The 26,649-nt window shown below is 36.4% G+C and overlaps 1 protein-coding gene across 1 annotated transcript in view; it reads left to right on the top strand.

The window, feature by feature from the left end:
* The window catches only part of LOC139158432 (contactin-3-like), a 236,022-nt gene that overhangs the window by 201,523 nt on the left and 7,850 nt on the right, over positions 1-26,649 (top strand). The window contains exons 10-18 of the mRNA XM_070735738.1: positions 6,311-6,438; positions 8,833-9,008; positions 14,371-14,488; positions 16,551-16,709; positions 16,802-16,951; positions 18,580-18,650; positions 21,418-21,652; positions 21,814-21,929; positions 22,830-23,016. Coding sequence (XP_070591839.1) covers positions 6,311-6,438; positions 8,833-9,008; positions 14,371-14,488; positions 16,551-16,709; positions 16,802-16,951; positions 18,580-18,650; positions 21,418-21,652; positions 21,814-21,929; positions 22,830-23,016 — 1,340 coding nt within the window. The remainder of the gene's footprint in view (positions 1-6,310; positions 6,439-8,832; positions 9,009-14,370; positions 14,489-16,550; positions 16,710-16,801; positions 16,952-18,579; positions 18,651-21,417; positions 21,653-21,813; positions 21,930-22,829; positions 23,017-26,649) is intronic.

Below are 26,649 nucleotides of genomic sequence, written 5' to 3'. Positions count from 1 at the left end.
AGAAAAAAGGACTGGTAATATATGCAGAAAAATAAATTAAATCTAAAGAAATGTTGACCCCAAAGGAAAATACATAATGATAGAAATAGGAGAAGAAAAAACATCCCCAAAATATGAATAAGCGGGATGATACCTCCCGCCTACCAGACATCTGGAAACCAGCCCTCATTAACAAACGTATCCCAGCCATAGAAACTGAAACCAGACTCAGAACACACATTGCAAAACAACCAAGTAGCCTGCAAGCTCCAACTACTCAGGATATCACCCCTAATTCACAATAATTAACTAATCAGCATACCTCAGTTAAATCAACGACCCCAGGCGTTACCCCACTGACTCACCAGGAAGTTTCTACACAGCAGGCAATTGCTGAGCCATCAAACCATACCAAGCCACCAGTATTTATAGAAGGAAGGCAGCTCAGGTCTTGCTGTGTTCGCCCTAGAACAAGGACAGAGGCACCAGCCTGAGGATGACGAGTGGGACCTCGTCGAAACGTCGCCAGAAATTTCTAAATCCTACATGGGAAGAAACCCGAATATACCAAGACCGTCATATATACATATACATACACACACACATTTTTATATATCCTTAGCTTTTTATCATTATTATTATTATTTAGATTCCGATGTATTTTCTATGTTTTTAAACTGATTGTATCACACCCTTTATTATAGTTTTTGATCATAATAAAAGTTAGAATGTTGCTATTATGACTTTTACTTACCAATTTAAAATAGGTGGAAAGTAGGTAGATGAACAGCTTATATATGAACTGCTGTGTTTTCAGACATGCCTTGGAAATACTTGTATCTTAAATTTCATGCTGCCCTTAAAAATGATATGAGTTTTCCTTTTTAAAGGCACTTGGAAAACACGGCATCAATGGAACACAGAGTTCATATAAATGTAATAATTTCAAAAAGGTTTATCTCTTTAACATTTTGACTTAGGCTTGGTATTTGGAAGCTGCTTGTGAAAGTACAAAGGTGAAGCCTGCATTTGGTTTTGTTGAATGTTTGGTACTTAACTGTTATTTTAAAAGATCCTCCTGCATTATTTGGGGAATGATCATTCAAAGTGCATATAGTATTCAGTATATAAATTGAATTCTGTTGGCTTGGGTATTTTCGTGAGCTTTTCTCGAGTTCTCTGTAAATACTCTGTGCGCCCTTATATGCTGTTGATGTGCTTGACAGTGTTGAAAATGCATGCTAGTTTTTCAGTCCTGTTGGAGCTTTAAGATAAAATGAAGAATGTGTATTTCCATTTTTATTTAATTTGTATTTGTATTTCCATACATTTAGCAATATGTGTAGCTGTTTATTGTTCTGCTTTGGTGTTTTTAAAATACAAATGCAGGTAGCCGTTATTTTCTGGCCTTAATATTGTCAGGCAGCAACTAAAGAGTGCTATTTCTGGATTGACTCAACCCATTTCTCTGGCCCTTTACTCTGTTGGATGAATTATGGGCAGCAATAAGCATAGGAAGGGCAAAAAGCAAGGAAAGAAAGATTGTTCCTAGTATCCATTATTTCCTATAGCAGTGATGGCAAACCTTTTTTGGTTCACATGCCAAAAGGGTGTGTGTAGTGTGCTAGTTTGCATGCACGTGCCCACACCTCTTCCTCACCACGCATGCACAGCACCCCACACCCCATAAGCGCACAATCCTCTCTTGTTCTCCACATATGCGCACAGGCCTCAGTGAAGCCTGCTACTTGAAAAAAAGCCCAAACGGGCAACCCGGAAGTTTTGGAAAATGCACTTCCGGTCTGCTATTGTGCTGTTTTTCGCATTCTGGAAGGTTCAGGGAAACTTCCTGAAGCTCCGGAGTGCAAAAAACAACGCAGTGGGAAAACTGGAAGTTCAGAAACGCACTTCCGGTTTGCCCATTGTGCTGGTTTTTTTCCACTACAGGGCTTCAGGGAGTTTCGCTGAACCCTTCAGAGGGCAAAAACAGCACAACGGCAAACCAGAAGCGCATTTTCCCAAACTTCTGGTTTGTCCATTGGCGATTTTTCTGCCTCCAGAGCTTCCGGGGATAAACAGCCTTTCCCGCTAGAGCTGACACAGGGCAAAGTCTCACATGCCCTCCAATATGGCTATGCATGCCATAGGTTCATCATCACTGTCCTATAGCCATATCTTTCATAACACATGATAATGCAGCCAAATTGTAACAATCCAGAATATTATAGGTTGAACCATTTTGTTTTATACCATTTTATACACTGCAAGAGATAGGCCATTTTCAGATTACAAATATGATCGCTCAATATATTTGGCTTTGTTTCTATATACAGTAAAAGTGTTAATATGCAAAGTTTTAACCTTTAGGTACTTCACATTATTATGGAGTTTGGAAGAATGGAATATGTGTATATTGATGTAAAGTTTCCCTGCTTTATTGTTAATATCTGTTTCAAGGAAAAGCCCTATCAATCTCATGCGTGCATATACACACACACATACACACACATACCTATATATACACGTGATGATCTATTTATGCTTTTATATAAAATGTAAAGTTTTCAATCTATATTTAGAACAATTATAGGTGGGGTTATAAATATTGTGGCATAGTTAAATTACATTAGAACCCTCTGTTATTTTGCATTACTTACTCTAGCTAATTCTCTTTAAAGAGTTTTTGACAGACCATTTCATAAAAAGCTTCACTTGAGGGGGAATAACTTAATAGGGGTCAGTGTAGAAAAAAAGATTTATTTTTCTTTCTATTTTCTATTATCAGTTAGATAATTATTGAAGCCAATATTTAAAAAATTAATCAATGTCGAAGAGTACTCAATCCATTAGAGATGCTAAAACAATGAAATTGATATTTTAATAAATAAGTCATAGCTATCATTTGACAACATTAAAATGGCGAAATCTGTAATGTTTCCATTTTCAATATTCAGTTTAAAACCTAGGCTATTATAATGGAGCCAGTCATTTTAAAAGGGCTTATTATTACACAATCTTTGTTGTCTTTTTCTCAGTTGTCAATCTTTTTGTAAAAGTAGGCTGTCTACTGTTTTGGCATATGTTATTCTTTGCTATATGCATTAGCCTGTTTTGGTAATGATGCTTTTTCTTTGTTTCCTATAATGCTTTTTTTTCTGCTGTCAATTTGTTTCATGTCATTTTAGAAAGTAATTCTAAGACTCATGTAGTTTTGAGCTGACACGATCCATTATTATCAATATTATTAATATGGTTCATTTATATCTCAGAGTGTTTGATAATTTGTTTATTATAATTGGATGATATATATTGTTTTAATATGGTAATCCTTTTTTCCCTTTGCAAAATCAATGGAGCTGTCAAGATTGTTTTTTATTTATATAGAAAGGGTGCATGTGTATCTCTAGAAATCTCTAAAAACGATTTGAAATTATAAAACAAGCTTATATAATAACATTTGGATGATCTTCTCCTCTTTCATTATTGCTTACATTACCAATGAAATCATAACATGCATACTGCAACATCAGTCATGTTTCAGTTCTGTTTTCCAGTGTCTTTGAGGATAGAGATTGATCTTGTACCAAAGAAGAGATGGGTGTCAGAATAAAGCATAGATCTCTTTCTCAGAGCAAGTTTGCTTATCTTTGTGAAATATTAATTGATGTAGTGGATTAGAAATCAAATCAGGAGTTTCACTTGGAAGGAGAAGAAGCGAAGAAACAGACTTCATATAATTTGAGACATAAAACAGCTTGCATGCAATGTGAAATGACAGTAACTAATTTTTCAGAAGAGCAAAGTTGATAAACCTTGGATCTACATGTCAATCTGTTTAATTCACCACTCATTTTCCATTATTCTGGTTTCATTCTTCAGCATTCAGTTCCCCTATCCATGCCGGGGGGTGTGTGTGTTAAAATATTGTTTCTTCACCAGAGGGTAGGCATATACATCCACTGTCTTTTCTCTCATTAACTTTTCCCTCATTAGTCTTTTCCCTCATCATAATAATGTTCATTTATACTGTGCAGAACCCTACAATAGTCCCTATTTTCTTGCTCCTATATGGACGAATGCTCCCTCTAGCCCAGGGATGTCAAACTCAAGGCTAACTAGCCAGATCCGGCCCACGAGGTGCTTAGATTTTGCTTGGAAACAGCAAAGGATGATTCCATGGTACCTATGTCAATGAAAATGGAGCTCAAAAGGACCACCCATTGCCCTCCCAGGCTCAGTAATGATGGTTTCCTGCAACACTTTGCCAGCAAAAACTGGTGCTCAGGGACCCTCCCGAGCTCCATTTTTGCTGCCAGATGGTGCAGGAGGCAGTTTCAGTTGAAAACAGAGCTTGAGTGCCTGTTTTCATGGACAGAGCATTTGGACCACCATGCCCTCTCCCCTGGCACAAGTGACATCAAGATGGCCATGCCCACCTTGCCCCCCCCCCCCAGGTCAAACACAACCCTGATGCGACCCTCAATGAAATCAAGTTTGACATTCCTGCTCTAGCCAATCACTGAAGAGAATACTAGAGCAGAAAATAGCTGACAGAGTGCTCTCAACTTCAGCTTTCACCTTGCCAGATTTCAGTTTTTCAGTAGAGAAAGAAAGAAAGAAAGAAAGAAAGAAAGAAAGAAAGAAAGAAAGAAAGAAAGAAAGAAAAGCTGGGGAAGTAACAAGTCAGTCCACATTCAAGATTGGGGGTGGGGGATGCTCTAGAAGAAGTTAAATTTGTACTATAACATTTCCTCTGGAGTAGAAACTAATTTTCAAAATTAATCAGCATGGCTTTTGATGATGGCTGAAAGTGTAGAAAGGCAACCATTGCACATATCCCTTATTTCATTTTAAACTAGACGGTGCAATTATACAATGAAAAGCAGTCTTTTAATGAGCCAACAGAGGCCAAATAAAGTTTTGAAGAAATTTCTAATTCTGAAGTTATATATGTAACATGATTGCAGAATGTACTAATAGTATTTTTCAAATATTTTTGGTATGTTGCTTGGATAAGCTATGGATGGGGAGGTAGCAGGCTGGTTCACCTAAGCCAATTTATTCTTCTGGCATGGAAAGAGGACCAGCAGCTTTAATTCTTGACCAGTGCAGCCTTTATTATTGAGACAATTCCTGCTTTCATATTTTTAATAATGCTTATGCTGTCTAATTCTTAGTATCAGTGATGAAATTCTACCGGTACGCCTCAGTTCGGGCATACCGGTAGCAGCAGCTGCCAGTGGTTTGGAGAACCATTAGCAGTGGCACTATAAGGCTCCGCTCATCACCAGGTTGTTGCCATTCTCTTGTTTATAAAGCTCTATGCATGCACAAAGCTTTCTGTGCATGCACAGAGGGTAAAAAATTGTATGTGACGGTGGGGTGCTTCCAGATGAGTAGGGAATGTAAGTAGATTTCACCACTGCTTACTAGTTCTTATACTGCATGCAAACAATCAAAGGAACATCTTGTAGAGTGATAGAGTGATAGCATATTAGGATTAGGGTTGATTCTCCAAGTTGCTTCTCTGATTCTGCTCCTTGGAGGCACAGTGCAGCTGCAACTACTGTGAAGTTCAGGGCAGCTAGTTGGAGTCTTGTATGAATCTGTTTCTGTTTAAGTTAATTTCAGCTGCACAGTACCTTAGACAGTCCTTGTTAAAATACTCCAAACAAGGGGAAAGCACCTAATGCGATCATTTGTACCTTTGCCCTTGGCCCTTCTCACACCTTGAGGAAAGATTGCTAGATCTGCAGGTCAGCGGTTCAAATCTCATCACCGGCTCAAGGTTGACTCAGCCTTCCATCCTTCCGAGTTGGGTAAAATGAGGACCCGGATTGTGGGGGCAATATGCTGGCTCTGTTAAAAAGTGCTATTGCTAACATGTTGTAAGCCTCCCTGAGTCTAAGGAGAAGGGCGGCATTTAAAAAAATTGAATAAATAAATAAATAAATATTGGGAGGAGGGGAAAGCTTATGGTTTTCTTTGGAGGAAAAAGATACAATTCTAATCATGTTGGGGAAGCTATAATCTTCCATTCCATATTACTTTCTGGAAAGGGCATCACCCATAATAAAATAGGTAATTGCATATTTTCAGAAGGTCTTCTTTCATCCACACTGAAGTGTGGAAATTTAGAGGGAATATCCCAAACAAATGTCTTATTATGTAATGAATAGAGTTTGTAACATACTCTGTCATCTCAGGTACAGAGACATATTAGAATTGTTAGTACTGTTCGTAAATATTTTAATTGTTTAAACTCTGAATTGTAGACACACACACATCTCCCAAAATATAACATTATTTTTTCTACATCTTTTACTTTTAGAATATCATTCTTAAAAGATGGAAGCTTCCAAGTAGCTAATGTGAGTAAATCAGATGCTGGAAGTTATACCTGCCTGGCAGAAAACAAGTTTGGAAAAGCTAGTAGCTCAACTACTTTATTAGTAACAGGTAATTAGATAGCTAATAGTGTTTTACTTGAAAATTTTATGAATTGAGTAATGGGTGAAAGAGTTATTTTGATTTTAAATTTTCATCTTATGTTAGGATAACATAGTGCACATAATTCAAATAAAATACGTAATTTGAGATCTTTCTAAATTACTATGAATGCTACACTATACAATTTTTCAGAGGCTTAGAACTGTCAGGGCAGATGGCATGGAATAGCCATTAAGCCTCTGGAAACATCTATTAAAAACAGGAAGGCATGAGAGGTTAAGATATGCCATCAAATGTTAATATTCTGAGAGGTAGTCATGGTTCTCCTCTCCAGAATCTAAAGAAATGAAATGGAAAAAAACAGGGAATGATGTTTTATTTATAGCCATGGAATGTTCCAGTAAAGGTTCAAAAGACAGGATTTTCTTGATCTATCAGTCAACAGAGAATAGTAGTCAATAACAACAATGATGGCAAAGAGAAGATGTACACAATTAGAAAATGCAGTGCAGCAGAAAAGAGCAAGGAAAATCATTCACAGAACCTTTTCTGTATACTGAAAATGAAATATAAATTTGTCTACAAATAAAAGAGGAAACCTGCTACAACAGTGTCAAAATGGTGGACACATTCAGACACACAAAGCCCAAACTTAAAAAAACCTTTCCCGTTTTGTGAACTAGCGTGGTATGTGTGAGAGGGATGATTCCACAGGAGACATGGCAAATGCGTAGCTCACACAACTGGGGAGGCATATGTGCAGTTGCTCTCCACTTCTGTGGCCTGGTTTCAAATGGCTCAAGTGTTGATAATGGGCCGTGGTCTGGGGTTTGGGAATCCCTGATGTACAGGGGGTGGACAGAAAAATGGAAACACTTGACTTCTTGGCATCATAACGTTTGAACATGTTCAAATCAATCAAAACTTGACATATTTTAATGTTTTTTTAAAAAAAATCTGTTATTTGATATGTTTTTTTAAACTACCTTCTTTTTAACAGAAATTTAAGGAAATTGGTTATAACCTTCTAGAAATGGCAGACCTCTCAGACTTTCAAGGAGGCCAAATTGTTGGTGCTCAAATGGCAGGCGCTAATGTAACAGAAAGTGCCTGAATATTTGGCGTTTCAAGAGGTAATGTTTCAAAAGTAATGACTGCTTTTGAAAGAGAAGGGAAAATGTCCTCAGCAAGTACAGGTCTGGTTGAAAGTCGAAGTTGTCTGAGAGAGACCGAATTGTTAGAGCGGATCGCAAGACCACAGCTCCTAAAATCACTGCAGAGCTCAATAGACACGTACAGAACTCAGTTTACACAAAAACTGTTCGAAGGGAGCTTTACAAATCTGGATTCCACGGAAGAGCTGCAAGGTGTTTCCATTTTTTTGTCCACCCCTGTATAAGTACATCACACCTAGAAAATTGATTTCCCAATTATATCCACCATTTTGAATCAATGTTTCTCAGTACAAATACCTGTAAAAGAAATACTTGCAACTTGGGTCATTCTTTTTGAAAAGCCAGTTTATGTAATTTGCATATTAAAATAATAGATCATTATTTTAAAATTCCAAAATAACTTAGAGTTGTTTTAATCCTATTCTGTATTAATGGACAATCTTCAGCTTGCAGGTTTCATGCACTATCAACATCCTTTTTGTGGTACCTGTAGCAGGCAGTCCTAGAGGGGCCAGGAACTATTTTTACACAATAAAAATCTCAGCTCCCTACTGTGTGACTATTTTCCACATAGTCTGAGGGCCAACATGAACTAGACTCAAACAATATTGCTTCTTGCACCTCATACGAACCTTCCTCCCTCAAAAAAAAATTCCAAAATGTTATATCTTCCTTGCATCATATGGTTCCAAGTGGGAAACACATTGTAATATTTATCATATTGTGTGACAATTGTGATGCTTAGATTTGTCCAAGCCTCATAGTTGGGTTAAGCATTTCTGAGTAAGCCACATTGATGTTCACACTTTGTGGTAACCAAAAAACACATTTTTACAAAGTATAATTGTTTCAATAACCGCGCTATATAACACAAAACCAACCCCCCATTAGCATATATACAAAAAGACTGACTGAAACTTTATACATGATTTTCTCTAAACAATTACTGGACACAAGTTATCATGTATCTAGTTTATTCTTTTTAAAAAATCTGAAAAAAATTAAGTTTAGTTTTTTTGCAAATATAGCATGATTACAACATTATTAATTTATTTTTGTTGTTAATATTCCTGGAGTATAGATAAAGTTTGGAAAATCTAATACATAGCTTTGAGTTGACACAGTTTCTTCATTATACTCTTAATGGAATATAACATTGTTTTTAAAAGCATCATGAATGTAACACAGTAAGCACAAGGAGATAGAACTGACTGTATGTTCTTTGCAGATCCAACTCGGATAACATTGGCACCATCAAATATGGATGTGACTGTAGGAGAAAGTATAATTTTACCCTGCCAAGTTCAGCATGACCCACTCCTGGATATTAGTTTCACATGGTATTTTAATAGTGCATTGACTGACTTCAGAAAAGATGCATCCCATTTTGAGAGAGTAGGTGGGGTAAGTTATAATGTAATTGTGCAAATTTACTTTATTATTAGACCTAGAATCGTGAAAAAGCAAAAAAAAAATAGATATTCCTCTTTAAATTGTATTCTGTTGCCTCTAGAAATAGAAATAGCACTTAGATTTATACATATAGTACTTCATAGTACTTTATAACTCTTTCTAAACAATTTACAGAATCAGCATATTGCCCCCAACAATTTGGATACTGATTTTACCTATCTTGAAAGGATGGAAGGCTGAGTCAATCTAGAACCTATCAGGATCAAACTCCAGATTTTGGACAGAATTTTCCTGCAATACTGCTCTCTAACCCTATCACAACCAGGATTCCTATAACTAGTATTAACACTATAGTTTTGTGGTTAAATAAATTATGAAAACAGGGAACCTATTTTATACAGGTAGTCTTGGATATACCACCACATTTGACCCCAAATTTTCTATTGATAAGCAAGACAGTGGTTGCGTTTTGCCACAGTTTATGGCCTTTATTGCCACAATTGTTAAGGGTAACCCTGCAGTTGTTAAATTATCATATTTTTCAGAATATAAGATGCTCCAATATAAGAATCTTATATTATGAAAAATATGATAATTTAACAACTGCAGGGTTACATTTACAACTGTGGCAATAAAGGCCATAAACTGGGGCAAAACTAGTAGTAAAACAGTTGTTAAGTGAATCCGGCTTCCCCATCTGGCTTGATGGGTGGGCATGACAGGAGAAGGATACTATATTATATATATATATATTTATTAGATTTGTATGCTGCCCCTCTCCTCAGACTCGGGGAGGCTCACAACAAAAATGAAACGTGGACTTCAGGAAGGAAATCTTTGTGGCGTCAGAGCTCTGCCCATGGAATTCCCTATTGGGATTCCCCACCTCCATTTGAGCCTCCCTACCGGCCCGACAGCTCCGTGGCTCTTTTGCAAAGCTGACAGCCGGGCGGTGGGGCTTCTCAGCATCCTCCTGAACCTAAACGCCGAACCCGAACTTTTGCCGAACTTCCAGGTTCAGCATTCGGGAGAATGCCGAGAAGCCCCCCAGCTGTTTCAAAAGGCAACAGCCAGGCAGTGGGTCTTCTTGGCGGCCTCCCGAACACCAAACCCGAAAGTTCGGCAAAAGTTCGGGTTTGGCATTCAGGTTCGGGAGGACGCCGAGAAGCCCCCCGGCTGTTTCAAAAGGCGACAGCCAGGTGGCGGGGCTTCTTGGTGGCCACCCAAACCCGAACCTTTGCAGAAGTTCCGGGTTCAGCGTTCGGGTGGCGGGTTCATAAGATGGAAAAAGTTCGGAAGAGGCGACAAAAAATTTCCGAACCCCGGGTTCGTATCTCGGAAAGTTCGTATGACAAGGGGTTCATATCACGAGGTACCACTGTATGAAGTAAATTAAACTGGACATAAGAAAATAAGATTCATTATAGTGTCCATTTTGAAAATACAACAGAGGCATGAAATATGATTGCAAACTGGAAAACACTTCTCTAAAATGAAATCAATAACTCAAACAATCTGGGAAAACATTTTCATGGACATTCTGAAACAAGAAAAGTGGTATCACTTATATTCAATCCCTAGTATTTGAGCCAAGGTGTTAAGAAGTCTTAGTTTGAAAACACAAGACAGTTCTCAACTTACGACTATTCATTTAACAATCATTCCTAATTTGAATTTGTCCAGTTCAATATTACCTGTATTTGTGTTACAATTTGTGTGTACCATTTATTTTCTCCAATAATCTCCATTTTCAAAAAGCAAAATTTGATTTCTTCCAAAATTACTAGCAAACTACATGCATAAATATAATTGCATTTTAGATGTTAATTGCTTGAGGCAATACTGCCAGACAATACCATTTTCTTTCATGTTTCAGTTACGTTTCTTGCAACAATTCTATAGAAGAATAGTTTTATTTTATATTCCAGTCAAAGCTCTCTTTCTTGTTTTAAAAGTAAAGGATTATGTGGTAGCATGAAGTACCTCAATGCTTGGCATAGAAATCAGAAAAAGAAGTAGAGGGAATTGTTATTTTAGTTATGATTCTCACTTGAGAGTGAAACCATTTTTTTATTAATTGCTGTTCATCACGATAACATAAATTGCTTCCCAGACTACCCCTGGAATTACAAAAAACTAATATATTCATTAATCAGCAAGGGATTAAAATGTGATAAGATAATTCCTACCTTTATAATATGTATATATACCAAACTTAATAATGCTAACATTAATTTTGGTTTAAAACTCAATAGTTAAATGCCAAATGATACTATATATTCAAGATTAAGTCTTGGAGCTATAATAGTGATGGACCCCATTTTCTCCTTGCAGAAAATCCTAAATTCAATTCCTGGTATCTCCAGTTCAAATTAATTTTAGGCAGAGCACTAACATGAATGATAAAAATATCAGAAACTTCTAATAAAAATAAAACTCTTAGAAAAGGGGTGACATTTGGTTTCTCTTATGACAATAATCAATTATCATCACAATATAATAATAACATAATCAGGTGGCAGATCAAAGATTAAATTGTTGAAAACAAATTAAGAAGCATTTCCTGAGGTGATAAAGGAGTCATTTCTTCATAACTGAAATCTATTTTCATTAACTAGGAGCTAAATTTCATCAAGGCAAAACGTAGATGTTGGAGTATCTTTTTTCTCCTTAGACCTTTGACAGATTGATCAATAGCTTTAATGATTCTCAGAGCAATAAAGATGGGTTTATGGTTAGTCACTTTGCTGATAAGGTCAGAAGAGAAGAACTGAAATAAAATGTTATCTGCACTGGGAATCCAAACACTCTGAGGAAGGCAGTGGAAAACTGTTTCTGTATTGTTATCAAGAAAACATTATGGACATAGCTGAAACAGTTAAACATGTTTGAATGCAAAATGTTGGTGCTCAAGTCAGAAGGTATTGTCAATAATGGTAACAATATTGAAATAAAGGGAAGGGAAGAGTGAGGGACAAACTGAAGCTGACAAAGTAGAAATGAAATGAACAGGAATGGGATTATGATTATGATTATTATTATTATTATTATTATTATTATTATTATTATTATTATTATTATTAAGAATATGAGATCTTGTTAAGATTTGGAATAGCAGACATAAAATTGACATTGCTAAGTAAGTTTTTATCCATAGCTCATAAGTAACAGAATCATGCCTACTAAAATTGGTGGCTAATTCATTTAGAATCCATGTTATACAATAATGCTGTAGCCAGGCCTGAATCCTGACTGTTGAGGGCTTCTTCCAAGGCCTGCTGGAACTGGAGCAACACCACCTTCTCGACAACATTCCCCATAAAGGGAAGGTTGGAGACTAGATGATAGTTATTAAGCACAGCTGAGTCCAGGGAAGATTTCTTGAAGAGGGGGTGCACAAGTGCCTCCTTGTAGGGAGCCGGGAAGGACCCCCGCCCCTCAAAGAAGCGTTGACAATCTCCTGGACCCAGCTCTGTGTCACCTCTCTACTGGCCGAAACCAGCGAAGAGGGACATGAATCCAGTAAACAGATGGCGGAATTCACAGTTTCAATGGCCTTGTCCACTTCATCAGGTGTCACCAGGTCAAACTCCTCCTAGACAGATGGACCCAGTCACCTCAACTGACTCGTTGTCAGCCGACACTGGGATCCAATTGGAGTCAAGGCTCGTCCAGATCTGACTGACTTTATCAGTGAAAAACGAGTTAAATTCCTTGACACTACTCTTCCTGAAATCTGGCTGGGCAAATTTCAGAGAGAGGAACTCCTCCCTCTGGGCCCAGCCAGGTTTCGGTCACACATACCAGGTTGGCCTCCTCCTCCAGGATCAAGTCCCAGATGAGGAGAGCCTTGTTAACCACCGACCTAGCATCAAGTAGCAGCAGCTTGAGCCCAGAGCCCAGATTACACCCGTCACCAGTACCCCGAGACGAGCTCATGGGGCTGGAACAAGGGATTGCTTTCAAGCAGCGTTCCCTTCTTCCTCCAGAACGGCTTGCCCCATGGCTCCCGCCATATCTGCCTCTCCCCAGCAACATCAGAATCTTGATGCTGTACAAATTCCTCAGCTTTGCCTTGCAAGGGCTTCTCTGTTCCCTCTGCATTAAGGGGGGAATGGGTCACCCTAAAAAGGGTGGCTGGGTGCGAATCTTCAAATGCAATGTGAAGATTTTGCCATCTATATCGCCACTAAATAAGTCCTAATAAAGAATGTTAGAAGAGTGTTACTGTGGTCAGATCGGAGTTACTAGTTCTCCAGTGTCACTCTAGATGTCTCTTCTGGTGTGAAAGAATGTGAAATGCGTGTGAAAGAGACCTGAGAAACAATGGGAAGAAATGAGAGATATTGTAAAAAAAAGAAAGAAAAAAATCCCCAAATTTCAAAGGAAAAAAAGATCCAAGTCTCTTTTGAAATAACCTGTCATGATATCCAGGGAAAAAGAGGATGAAAACCTTATACATCATAAAAAAGGTAAAACAGATGGTGGGAACCTAGAATAAAATCTTATACAGACTACATACAGTAGATCATGCAAAAAAAAAAGTATGAACAGTAATTATAAAATAAAAATGCAACTCATATAGTTGGCATCTTTTTCCTTATCTTGGCTTGGCACTATTTTTGTTAGTTGTTTTGCTTTGATACAGTTCCCGCAAAACAAAATAGGAATTGAAGATACTTGCATTCCTCTCCATGATTCTCCCCCTAGGGGTTTTTGTTGTTGTTGTTTTACAATTGGATACATCCTTTCCCTTTTCTTTCTTTCTTTTATTACTGATATATTGGTTTTCGCTTCAGTGCTTTAGTCTTCTTTTTGCAAATGATAGTTATTTTGCTGGTATAAGGCCTTGGTGATTATACCCATCTTTGATTCCCTGTACACATACTCTTTTGTTAATTCAGTTGAAAGTTCCCAGAACATCCACAGCAGCTTCTTAAGGTATCTCCTCCGTCTTTTCTCTCATTAGAAAGAGAAGCATCCAATTATCTTTAGTATCTTGTTTTATTTTGACCTGAGTATTTCTTTCCATGCAAACCCAGCTGGTGATTCTCTAATGTTGAAATGAGCTTTCTCAATCTAAGGTGCAAGAATGACTGTGCTGCAGTTTCTCTAATTTTCTCCTTTAAAAAAGTAGCACAGATTCCAGGAAAAGATAAAAGAAAACAACTTTTTTAACCTTTAAATTACAGAACCACTACATTGCCATATTGCTCATCACTGTTTTACTTTCTGCTTGAGGTCTCAGCTTCTACTCCACTGACTCTTTATCTGACAAAAATATTGTTTTGAAATTGATCAATTATATTGCAATAGAAGCTAATTGTTACCATTTTTTTATTACTCCCAACAGAGTGCATCTGGAGACTTAATGATTAGGAATATTCAGCTGAAACACAGTGGAAAATATGTCTGTACAGTGAAGACTGAAGTGGATAGTGTATCATCTGCAGCAGATCTTGTAGTACGAGGTATCTTTTTTTAAAGAATACCATTTGGAGGTATTATATCTAATTTCGTCAAGTAGAGCATGAGAATGAGTCTCTTTTAACCATAGTATATTTTACAAACATTTAACATCTTTGTATGTATTTGTGTGAATGAAGACAAACAATGACAATTTGTTTTAGTGGAAATGTCTGTCTATTTTATTTATTTGTATCCTTTTTTTATTATTTTTACAAATAACTCCAATTGAACATATCCAGCATGTCTTCCTCCTTCCCCACAACAACAACAACAACAACCCTGTGAGTGAGCAGAGCTGACAGAGAGTAACTAGACCAAAGTCCCCCATGCCTGAGGCCTCACTCTTACTTTCTAGCCTGGTGCCTTAACCATTAGACCAAACTGGTTCTTTGACAAATTCTCTTTAATAGTGAATTAAATACATTAATGAATTCCAAAAGTAGAAATTAATTTAATTACAGGTGCTTACGTATTTAAAGTACTTTTCTAAATATAAAGCAGGACTTTTGGGTTCAATTCAATTCAAACCTTTATTGTCACAGTACAACTTGTGTACAATTATATTGGCTGAGCCTTCCTTCATGCATCTCCCCCCCCAACCCAATACAACTCACAGTGAAAGACAAAAAATCCCTGACCCAGTGAATCTTTCTATAGGTTCTATAGGATTGAAGTCTTCCTATTAAAAATTTGCCTTGAACTTCCAAACATCTAGTGCTCACAATCTATATTCATGTCACTGTTCCCGGGTGTATAAATAATACTTAAAGGCATCCTTTGAAAGATAGAGAAATTACAATTAAATACAAGATTGATGAATAGTATCTTTCCCGGCTGGCAAATTAGCATTTTATACTAGTGCAAATCCATCATTGATTACAACATAATACATTCCATTCAGCATTATTTTGTATGATTTGGTACTGCTTATATTTCTTAATATAATTGCCCCAAATTGTAAGAGCATTCACAATAACTGAAGTGACTATTGCATTTATAAATACTACTGGGCATTTTCAGAAATGACTTGTATGAAAAGCCAGTCATCTTCACATTTGATTCACCTTGCTTTCTTATAAACACAGTGCTTCATATTTGAGTAGGAATAGTATTTTCCCATCAAACTATCTGCATGCGTGAAATATTTTTGCAAACTTTCTTATTTAAACATAAGTGTTCAGAATGGAGCAGTATTGGGAAATATAGGCTCCATGTCTTACCTGAGGATGACAATGCCATTATCATTACAGTAATTTGTAGCCTGTTTTCCAGTATAGGCAAAAATATTTTTTTAAAGTTTCAAAACACAAATATAAGCCAATCCCTCCCTATTTATAATGAACCAAGAAGAACATGACTTGGAGAATGTGTTAAAATGTGAACGTTCCAACAATAGAAATTATTGTTTTTCAGTGGGGTTTTAATTTGCTCTGCTCTGCTCCCAAAGACCCTCCTCTCCTAGAAGGAAAGTCAAATCCCTAGTGCTGTGTTACTGTCCATGGTGCTGATATTGTGTTAAGCTTCACAGCAAAATTGCTTTGGATAACAACTTGTGAGACCCAAAACATGATAGATTCAGGACAGGATATTAAAGTCTAAATTAAAAGGTACAATTTAAAGATAGAGAAATCTGAATAAGCATCTCAGAAAGAATGCATAATCTATTGTCTTCTTATTGGATTTCTATTTTACAGCTTCCTTTTACTGATACAATTAATCAATGGAACAGCTTCCCAACAGAAGTTGTGAATGCTCCAACACTGGAAGTTTTTAAGAAGATGTTAGAACCATTTGTCTGAAGTAGTGTAGGGTTTCCTGTCTAAGCAGGGGTTGGACTAGAAGACCTCCGAGGTCCCTTCCAACTTTATTATTATTACTATTACTATAAAATAACAAATCAATGGTTTGGCGAATGTACAAATATCTCTCCTTTTTTTGCTCTATAAATTGATTTTTTCTTATTTACCGTGGTGGAAGAATAAAAATAATTTGGTATAATGTGGCAATGTTTTTTAACTTACAAGATCACAACCTACTTTAAAATGTGCTATTTTTCTGCATTAGGTTCACCTGGACCTCCAGAGCATGTAAAGGTGGATGAAGTAACAGCTACAGCAGCTCAAATTTCTTGGTACGAGGGCTTAGATAATCACAGTCCAATCACTGGCTACACTGTTCAGGCCAGAACACCATTTTCAGTGGGTTGGCAGAGAGCCAGAACAGGTAAAGTTTATAGCTATCCTTAGAAATTTTGTAACACTTGAGGGGAAAAATGAGGAATTCATAATTTCTTCCAAAATGTTTTTTTATGACAGTTCCTGATGTCATTGATGGGAGAACATTCATGGCTACTGCAGTAGATTTAAATCCTTGGGTTGAATACGAATTCCGTGTAGTTGCCAACAACAAAATTGGAGGTGGAGAACCTAGTTTACCCTCAGAAAAAGTAAGAACTGAAGAGGCAGGTTAGTGGGTCTCTTTGTTTGCTTGTTTCATTTGATAATTGCAGCATAGCAAAGTGGGTTTTACTCCTTACAACCCTTGTAATAAATTATTCCACCTCACTACTCAATCTGGCTCAAGAGATGAGAGAAAGATGTGTCACTCCGTATCTATCTAATAATTAATATTTTGATACTGTATGCAAAATTATATTAATTTAAGCAATCAAAAAAGAAGATTGAATAATGTAGCATTGCTATGCTACTGAGATTCAGTCAACTGAGAGTCACCTATCCTTTAAATAATTTTTAAAAATCCTTCCATAAGAGAATGTCTTTAGAGCAGCATTTTGCATTGTTTTTGTCACAAATGAAAACTTTAGATGAGGCATAACAAGTGGATGTATCTTAAACCCTCAAGATAAGGGGAAACTATTTTCAGTCAGCAAGGGTTGGAGATTACTAGAGCAGGTCACTAAGTATTAGTCTTGTGTGATGTTTAGGTCTAGAGTATTATAAGTGGAGGGGTAAAAACCTATGTGGAAGCAATAAAAATATTCCACATTGCAATTGTTTTGCTAAAGTTCAGAAAAATAAAATAAAATTCAAATACAAGATCAGAGTTTAGCTTGCAATAGTTAAAAAACACTATTTTACAATTTTTAAGGTGTAAGGTAATAGAGTAATTTTATTGAACAGAAGTGTTCTACAGAAATTTATTGCATATGAATAAGATTTCCTTTAGAATTTTTAATACTAACACTACCAGTGCCTATATTGCCAGACTTACACAGTCTGTTTTGTCATATATGTGCAGATTTACAACCTCTATTGGAACCAGATATATCATTACGGTCAACACACTTACATAACCAGTATTGATTTTATAAACAACATTTACAACATTTTTCCAGCAGTCATTAAATACATCTGTGGTCATTAAATGAATGCCACAGTTGTAAATACAAATTCATTCTTCCAAATTTTCTGCCAGAAGCTGGCAAAAAATCAGCAAATTGCACAGTCACATGACCAAGGAATATTGTAACTGGTCATAAAGGCAAGGCAATTCCCAAGTGCTTGAAATGCATATAATGTTTCAAGGGATGCTTGTATGGCATGACTTTTGACAATGCCAGAAATTCTTTACAAACTGTAAAGCACACATGCCAGTCCCATCATAATTTTGAACAGTCATTAAGTGTCCCATCCTGTACTCCCAATGTGTGAGGGTTTTTTTCTAGTTGCTTCATGTAGATGTTAAATAAAGGGGAGGAAATAAGCCCCATCACACCCCATGATTAATTACTACTACATTGATATGTCCTCCTCTATAATGAGCCCCTAAGGAAGTACTAGAAAAAGTGCCTCTAATCCCCAACTCCTAAGTGGGGGGAAATACCATTATGATACTGAATATTCAAAGATTCGGAAGCAGTTAATTGCCCAGCTGAGTCACCCTAGAGCAGGGGTAGGGAACGTTGGCTCTTCTATGACTTATGGACTTCAACTCCCAGAATTCCTGAGCCAATCATGCTAGCTCAGGACTTCTGGGAGTTGAAGTCCTCATGTCATAGAAGAGCCAACGTTCCCTACCCCTGCCCTAGAGCGTAATATATGAGACCATGTAATGTTGGTTTTCTTCTTACCAGTTCCAGAAGTGCCACCATCTGAAGTAAGTGGAGGTGGAGGCAGCAGATCTGAATTGATCATAACATGGGATGTAAGTTTTCCTCCTCCTTTTCCCCAGTAATTCATAATTAACATGTATCCATACATATCAACATATTTACTGTGAATGTGAGTCACTGACAAAAACATATCATATCATTGACTTGTTATGTACATATTCTGTTTCTTTTTTTTTTCTTTTTTCTTTGGTATTTTACTCTGGTACAATTTTTTATACATTTATTTAGACAGTTAGTGTAACATTCTATAGTTTTATCCATGGTTTTACATATTTGTATTCCAGTACCAAGTGGAGAATCTGGGTCCATTTTCCTTAGCTCCACTGGCCATAGACAGCTACCTAAACAGACACACAGAAGATTATTTGACACAATCTTGGTATTAGTAAAAGAAACAAAAGGAGTACTTCCAACCATAATAATTCCATTTACAAAGCTCCTGAAAGTAATTGATAGCATAAGAAACAGACGCCTGGAGGTTATTCTAGAGCAGTGATAGTGAATGTTTTTTGGTTTGGGTGCCAAGAGGGTGCACCCATAATGCAATGCCCTGCACATGTGCACAACCTCTCCCCCTGCACATGCACACAGGCCTCACTGAAGCATTCAGATTTTCAGTAGGCTCTTTGGGCTGTTTTTTGCTGTCCCCGGGGTTCAACAAAGCCTCCTAAAGCCCGGAGACACCAAAAAATGGCCCAACAGGCCAATTGGAAGTTCGGAAACAAAAGGAAGTTGAGCTGCCCTACTACTTACCTTCAGATAATTGCAACCAGGCCTCGTACACCTTGGCTCATTTCTTGTGCAGCCAGGAAGGTTTTCCTGAAGGCCTGTGTAGCTGAAAACAGCTCCAGATCAGTCTGGAGCTCTGTTATACAGAGCTCCAGACTGATCTGGAGCTGTTTTCAGCTACACAGGCCTTCAGGAAAACCTTCCTGGCTGCACAAGAAATGAGCCAAGGTGTACGAGGCCTGGTTGCAATTATCTGAAGGTAAGTAGTAGGGCAGCTCAACTTCCTTTTATTTCCGAACTTCCAATTGGCCTGTTGGGCCATTTTTTGGTGTCTCCGGGCTTTAGGAGGCTTCAGAAAAGCCTTCCCAGCTGCAAAAGAAATGGGTCGAGATATGAGAGGCCTGGCTGCAACAGTCCAAAGCTAAAGAAGTTTCTGAAGACCTCTGACAGTGAAAAGGAGGCTGTGGGTAAGCACACAGATGAACTTTTGGTTGGGCCATTTTTGCCGTGGGGAGAGCAAAAGTGGCTGAAAAGAAAGCCAAAAATCAGCTGGTCAGAGCACGCATGTGCGATGGAGCTGACATAGGACAATGCCTCACGTGCCCTAAAATTTGGCTCACGTGTCCCCTTTGGCATGTGTCCCATAGGTTCACTATTGCTGTTTTAAAGTACAATGAGAAAACCTCATGTTGGAATCCCCTCCATTAAACTGAATTACTCATTCATAGATCCATAATTTGAATTGATATCTACCTTCTTACCATATTAATGAGTCCATAGCCTTTTTACAGTTAAACGCTATTATAATGCTACTCTGAATAAGTTTCAGTTCTATTTCAGTAGTTACAACCTTCATCTTACTCTCCTTTTTTCATTTTTATATTTTTTATTTTTTGTAATTTTGTAATTGCAGTTATATAATTTATTTTTATATGCAACAGGATCTTGTGTCTTCAAAATTATTTTTATTATTTTATAAGGTTTCCTGGGAATGAAATAGATGTACATTCTTCCTTTTACTCATTTTACTAACTCTTCCTTTTAAAGCATAAGGATTTATTTAGCAGTAATAAATAATAAAAATGAATGAATGAATGAATGAATGAATGAATGAATGAATGAATGAATGAATGAATGAGCTGGGGTAGCGCAGCAGGAAGAGTTCTGTACTGCAGGCCACTGAAGCTGACTGTAGATCTGTAGGTCAGCAGTTGAAATCTCATCACCGGCTCAAGGTCGACTCAGCCTTCCATCCTTCCGAGGTGGGTAAAATGAGGACCCAGATTGTGGGGGCAATATGCTGGCTCTGTTAAAAAGTGCTATTGCTAACATGTTGTAAGCCACCCTGAGTCTAAGGAGAAGGGCTGCATAAAAAATAAATAAATAAATCTCTTTGGTTTAATATTAGTATTTTGTCTTTCTAGTTCATGTTAAAGAAAGGCCTAATCTGTTTTATATTCTACTGATTAACTACTGGTACTTAATAACCTTTGACAATGATCACTAGATAGGTTTAAGCAGTATATCTTCTAGTTGTATTTTGACCTTCATTGAAAAGGCATCAGATAATGCCATGCAACATTTAATTCCCAGTTTTAATAAAGAACAAGGTGAACAGTCAACCTGAAGTCAAGAACTTTATTAGCTAACTTGATATATATTTTGTCATTTAAAAAAAATTGAAGTCAGATTAAAACAAATAGAGCATAGTCTTCAGAGCTTCAGTTAAAATAACTTGGCAAACATACTATATGAAATTCCATGGACTTCAAAGTCCCAAATGCCATTCTTTCAGCTTTATTTAATATAGTGTCTTAGCAGTAAGAGCCACTAAATGTCCTGGGAGCTATTGCCAAATAAATAAGCTTACAGTGTATTCTAAATTTTCATATACTGGAGGTCATTTTTTCCTTTACTAAACTAAACGTATTAGCTTTCAGCTTGACTAGATGTTTTATGAGATCTCAAACCATTGTCTAATTGGAAGATTACATTTCTTCAAGGATGATGATGATTGATAACAATGATGATGATTTTAGTATCTTATATGCATACCATCTGTGTGTTTAGCCAGTTCCTGAAGAATTACAGAATGGTGAAGGATTTGGTTATGTAGTTGCTTTCCGACCTCTTGGCATTACAACCTGGATACAGACAGTTGTTACATCACCTGACACCCCAAGATATGTCTTTAGGAATGAAAGCATCTTACCATTTTCACCTTATGAAGTCAAGGTTGGTGTATACAATAATAAAGGAGAAGGACCATTTAGTCCAGTGGCCACAGTGTATTCTGCTGAAGAGGGTGAGTTACTGAATAATTTTATTAGGCATTTTATCTGCAAATGAATAAAAAAGGAATTTGTTTTGTTAATTTCAATGCAGGCATTTGAATTGACTGGAAAATAAGTCACCTTAGATTTCTCTTTTTTATTAGTATTTTTTGTTCTTTGTCTCCTAATTCAGAGCCTACGATAGCTCCGTCTGGTGTTTCTGTAAATAGTCTCTCTTCTTCCACAATTGAAGTTACGTGGATTCCCATTCCTTGGAAAATGAGTAGTGGGAGATTATTAGGCTATGAGGTAAAACCATTTTTTTTGGTACTTCTTACCCTTACTGTGATGGGATGCTCTTCATTTTCAAATAATTATTCATTTGCAATAGTAAGCCTATGTGTCCTATTAAAAACCAGCCATCCAGTCTCTATTTCACAATAGAAAAATTAGTTACGGAAATTATAGAAATTTTTTCCCATTCCCCCTACTTAAGCGGCTGATTTTTCAAAGTTGGAAAAGCAGCTTTCTGCTTCTGAACCTAGAAGTTTCAGCATAGCTGTAAATAAACCTGATCTTATGCGGAATATAAAAGCCAAATGTAAATATTCACAGATTTTATACAGAACTTGTGTTTTAGCTTTTTTTCTGGCATTACACCAGATCAATTATAGCAAGATCACAAAAACTCCACTGAGAATGAAAATTAACTGGCAACCAACTTCTATATATGCTTGGTTGGTATTTGCTGCATTTGCATCCATGACAAGCACAAAATCTTCTATATAAATGCATCCTATATAAATCTGGTTGTACTTAAGTACCGAAAGGCTTTGGTTTTAGAAAATTGAATATGAACAAGGGCTTTTTTTTAAATTGACTGAAAAATAGTTGCAGAATTTGATGCTCGGATACACAATTTGATTCTGCTGCTTTTATCTAGATCACAGTAGAAAATCTGGTATGCCCATCCAGTGGTAGAAATCTATTCAATAAATATATCTTCCTTCAAATTAAAATAAAAACTCTTTAGGGATTCACAGAAGTATCTACAGTATTTTACTTTCTAGTGTTTTTTTCCCATGGCAACCTAGAAACAACATTTCATTTCAACTATTTTAATTAAGCGGCATATGATAAAGTATAGATCTGAACAAGCAATGGTGTCAACAGTGTGATTTAAATTAAGCTGTTACTTATTCACTCTAGGTAAGATATTGGAACAATGGTGGGAAAGAACAGTCTTCAAACAAAGTAAGAACCACCGGAAAGGAGGCTTCAGTGAATATAACAGGCTTGATGAGCAACTTGGTATATTATACAGCTGTTCGAGCATTCAACAGTGCAGGAGCAGGTCCTTTCAGTGCCACTGTCAATGCTACCACAAAAAAGCCACGTAGGTATCTTCAGGAGCATTAAGAGCAGAAGTGGGAACCCCTTACTTCCAAGTCAAAAATACCCACCCCTTTTTAAAAAGCACCTTAGAGTTCTCTGTTATGTAATTTGGAAATGTATACATACTTGCTATCTTAGTGAATTAAAAATTACTCTTGTATCTTTTGGAACGGAAATAACAATTTAAATATAATTCAGTATATGCTACTATAGGCACTGTGAGATACAGGAAAGCAATTAGACTTCAATATATTCCTGCCCCCACCCCGCATCATCATCATCATCATTATTATTATTATTAAAATTTATAAGCTGCCCTTCTCTTAATGGACTCAGGGCAGCGTACAGAATAAAACAAAAATACAAAATTTAAAACCCCAAATATTAAAAAGCATTAAAAAGACATTCATCCGTCACTCGCCCATTACTACTAGCATATTACTTGCTGGAGCAGAGTGTATCGCTCAACGGCCCCAGGCTTACCGGCAAAGCTGTGTTTTTAAAGCTTTTCCAATTGCTATTACATTGCTATTATACTGATAGAAAGCCATCTTTATAGGAATTCTACAGCTTCATTTGTTTCATTAAAGTCTGGCTCTTCCATAACTTATTTAATTTTCCTCTGTATAAAGATGCTTTGGAACTTCCTTTGGTTAAGTATCTGTGTACAACCTATTGCTTAGCAACTATTCAAAGTTGCAATGGATTCCCTTAAAAATACTTTTGACCTGATTCTTAAATTCTGATGGCTGCCTTCTCCTACCCCTTGAGTGACATGACTACATTTACATGTTAGGGACTCAGCAGCCAGCCGTATTCATGGCTCCTTACAATATCTCATAGTCAGACTTTTGTCGAAAATGTCGTTTATTTCCAGTTTTTGGCAAAAACACCCCATAATGAATGATTCACTTAATCCTGGTGCTGGTTTAATGATGCTGTTATTGGCTTATTTAACATTACAAAGAAGATTGTAAATATGACGGTCTGGTCATCTGATGATCCACTTTACAGCTGAGACAACTTACAACCATAATGAGAAGATTCCCTTATGGTTGTAAATCAAGGATTACCTATACATAATCTTATATACATATGTCAAGGGCTATATATTGGAATGAACATGTAGTAGCATTATTTATTTCAGTTTCCATTATTCCAAGTTTAGAAGTGAAAACTTAATTTCCGTCTCTACCAAGTCTCAAAACCACTTAAATACAGTACCTTTCACTCTTGAGTAGGAACTCTAAACAGTTGTGCGAACAGAAATAGAAAATAAAAACATTTTCTCTATTTTTCTTTCTCCTTTTTATTATCCTGCCATGTGGTTCAACATACCCAATGAGTCTTTTTAGGTATTGTTTCCCTTTTGTGATTAAAATACATCAAACTGGATTAGCAAAGTTCTATTAGTGTTGTATTGTCACAAACATTTTTGAGAGTTGCATTCTTTTTTGCATAGAAATTTATGTAGACGTCCAACTTGGTAATGTCCAGTGTGCTGATCTAACAATATTTTTATTAATGCAATGTATCTAGCTGCTTATTTATGCAAGAAACTCTCAGTAACAAAACTCAGATATTTAATATTTCTATGTACGGATTTTCAATATACACTTTTCATCTTTGTCTGATCTTTGATTCAGTTATCGCCAGTCTACTAGTATCTTTTAAGAGTATCAGTTTAGTGTAATGGTTAAAGCATCAAGCTACAAATCAGGAAACTCAGCTCTAGTTCCACTTTAGGCACAAAGCCAAATGTTGTTGGGCCAGTCACTTTCTCTTAGCCATAGAAAGGAAGCAATGGCAAACCACTTCTGAAAAAAAAACTGGCCAAGAAAAATTTAGGTACTTCCTCAGGAAGTTTCCAAGAATCAGACACAGTTGAATGAAAGAAGGAAAAAGTAACTTTTAGCATACCAATTAGAGAATGTAAAGTATAAGTTCAGATATTTTTAAGACTTCTACAACTTTATACTTGATGTTTTAAAAGATGTCATTGTAAAAATACTACTTGTTTCTTCTAATAGTTTTTTTAAAATTTTTGGTTCAGTTCTTTCCTTAGATCTTTACAGTATCTTTTCTGACTATCCTGTATCCTGACTATACAGTATCTTTTCTGACTATCCAGAATATAGCAAACATCCTGTTTGCTATATTCTGTTTCTTAGTTGATACATTTATACACATGTTTGCCATCTTCTTTCATTCTTCCCAAATTGTATAATTGAATATGGTACATTAAGTATATGCTCAAAATCATATTACAATAATTGATCGGCTTTCATCTGCTGCTTTAACTTGACCTGGGAATTGCAAAACTCCAATAATGAATGTCAAAGGGCAGAGTGAAAAAATGGGACTGAGAATAAATAAAAACAAAATCAAACTATAGTAACCATCCCTAGAAATGAATAATGAAGATTTTGAAGTTGGGGATACTTTTTGCTTTTTAGGATTGACTGTCAGTACTATCAGAACCACTAGTCAAGAACTACCCTGAAAATTTGTCCATTGTAGACAACTATGAAGTTCTTTGAAAATATATTGAGATGCTGGGATGTCTTTCTTTCTACAATGATCAAAATTGTGCAGACACTCAATGGAAGCAAAGTTGAACTTTGAAGAAATAGGGATATTAATGTTTTTGAACATTAGTAGTCAAGAAAACAAAAAATATATTATAAAACAAACCAGCCCAGATTTCTCATTTGAGGCATAAATATACAAGTTCAAATAATCATACTTTGGACATATTATGCAGTGATCTAGTTCACTGGAGAAGTCTGTAATCCTGGGAAAGATGGAAGGATGCAATAAAGAGGACAGCTAGCAGCAAAATCAATGAGCTCAGTTATAGCAGTAAGGCATACATCATTGGATGACCTGAAGGACCAATCTGAAGTCAGAAATTCCGGTGGAAAATCTGTGGGCACTTTAAGATAGAACATAATCAATAATCTCAATATAATCCCTAAAATTCTTTGCTCACTACAAAATTGAAACCAGATAATTCTTTGTTCTTGCTCCCTCCCTCTTTATCTTTTTTTCAGTCCCCAGTTTTGTTAATCTTTTCTGTTTCTTATAACTTTATATTTGCATGGATATTTATAGTATACAGATGCTGTCGTGTACCTGATAATTCATAGTCATACCATCAATACCTATTAAATTGGAGGTCATCCTGAGAGCAAGCTACACAACTGATCATTAGCATGCTTAGAAATTGATGTCTAAAGTTTAATTATTTATGACTTGACCAACTGCTAATCTAATTATCCTGCGATTTTAGAAAATAGCAACTTGTGACAAATGGGTCTTGCCTGGCAATCAAATAGGACTAAAATCCTACTGAATAATTTCAGCAGTATTTTTAAGAGTGACTTCTCTATTCAGTTTTGCTGGAATTCAGTTCAATTCAAATTGGTGGAATTATTTTTCCCATGTCAACCTGAGTTCTAGAATTCCCTGATCCCCAGGGAATTCCAAATAGATTGATTTTTTTAAAATGTTATTATAATTGTAATGATTCTATAATTAAATTGTCCAAGAGTTCAGATAACGCCTTCTTGCAAAATTCCAATGGCTGTTTTTCTTCCATCATTTGATTCAGATTGTAAAGTGGTGTCTTTTT

This window comes from Erythrolamprus reginae, chromosome 2 (assembly GCF_031021105.1).
Source record: "Erythrolamprus reginae isolate rEryReg1 chromosome 2, rEryReg1.hap1, whole genome shotgun sequence".
Lineage (NCBI taxonomy): Eukaryota > Metazoa > Chordata > Lepidosauria > Squamata > Dipsadidae > Erythrolamprus > Erythrolamprus reginae.
Note: the sequence above shows the minus strand (reverse complement) of the source record. Positions and strands in the feature narration are given on the sequence as shown.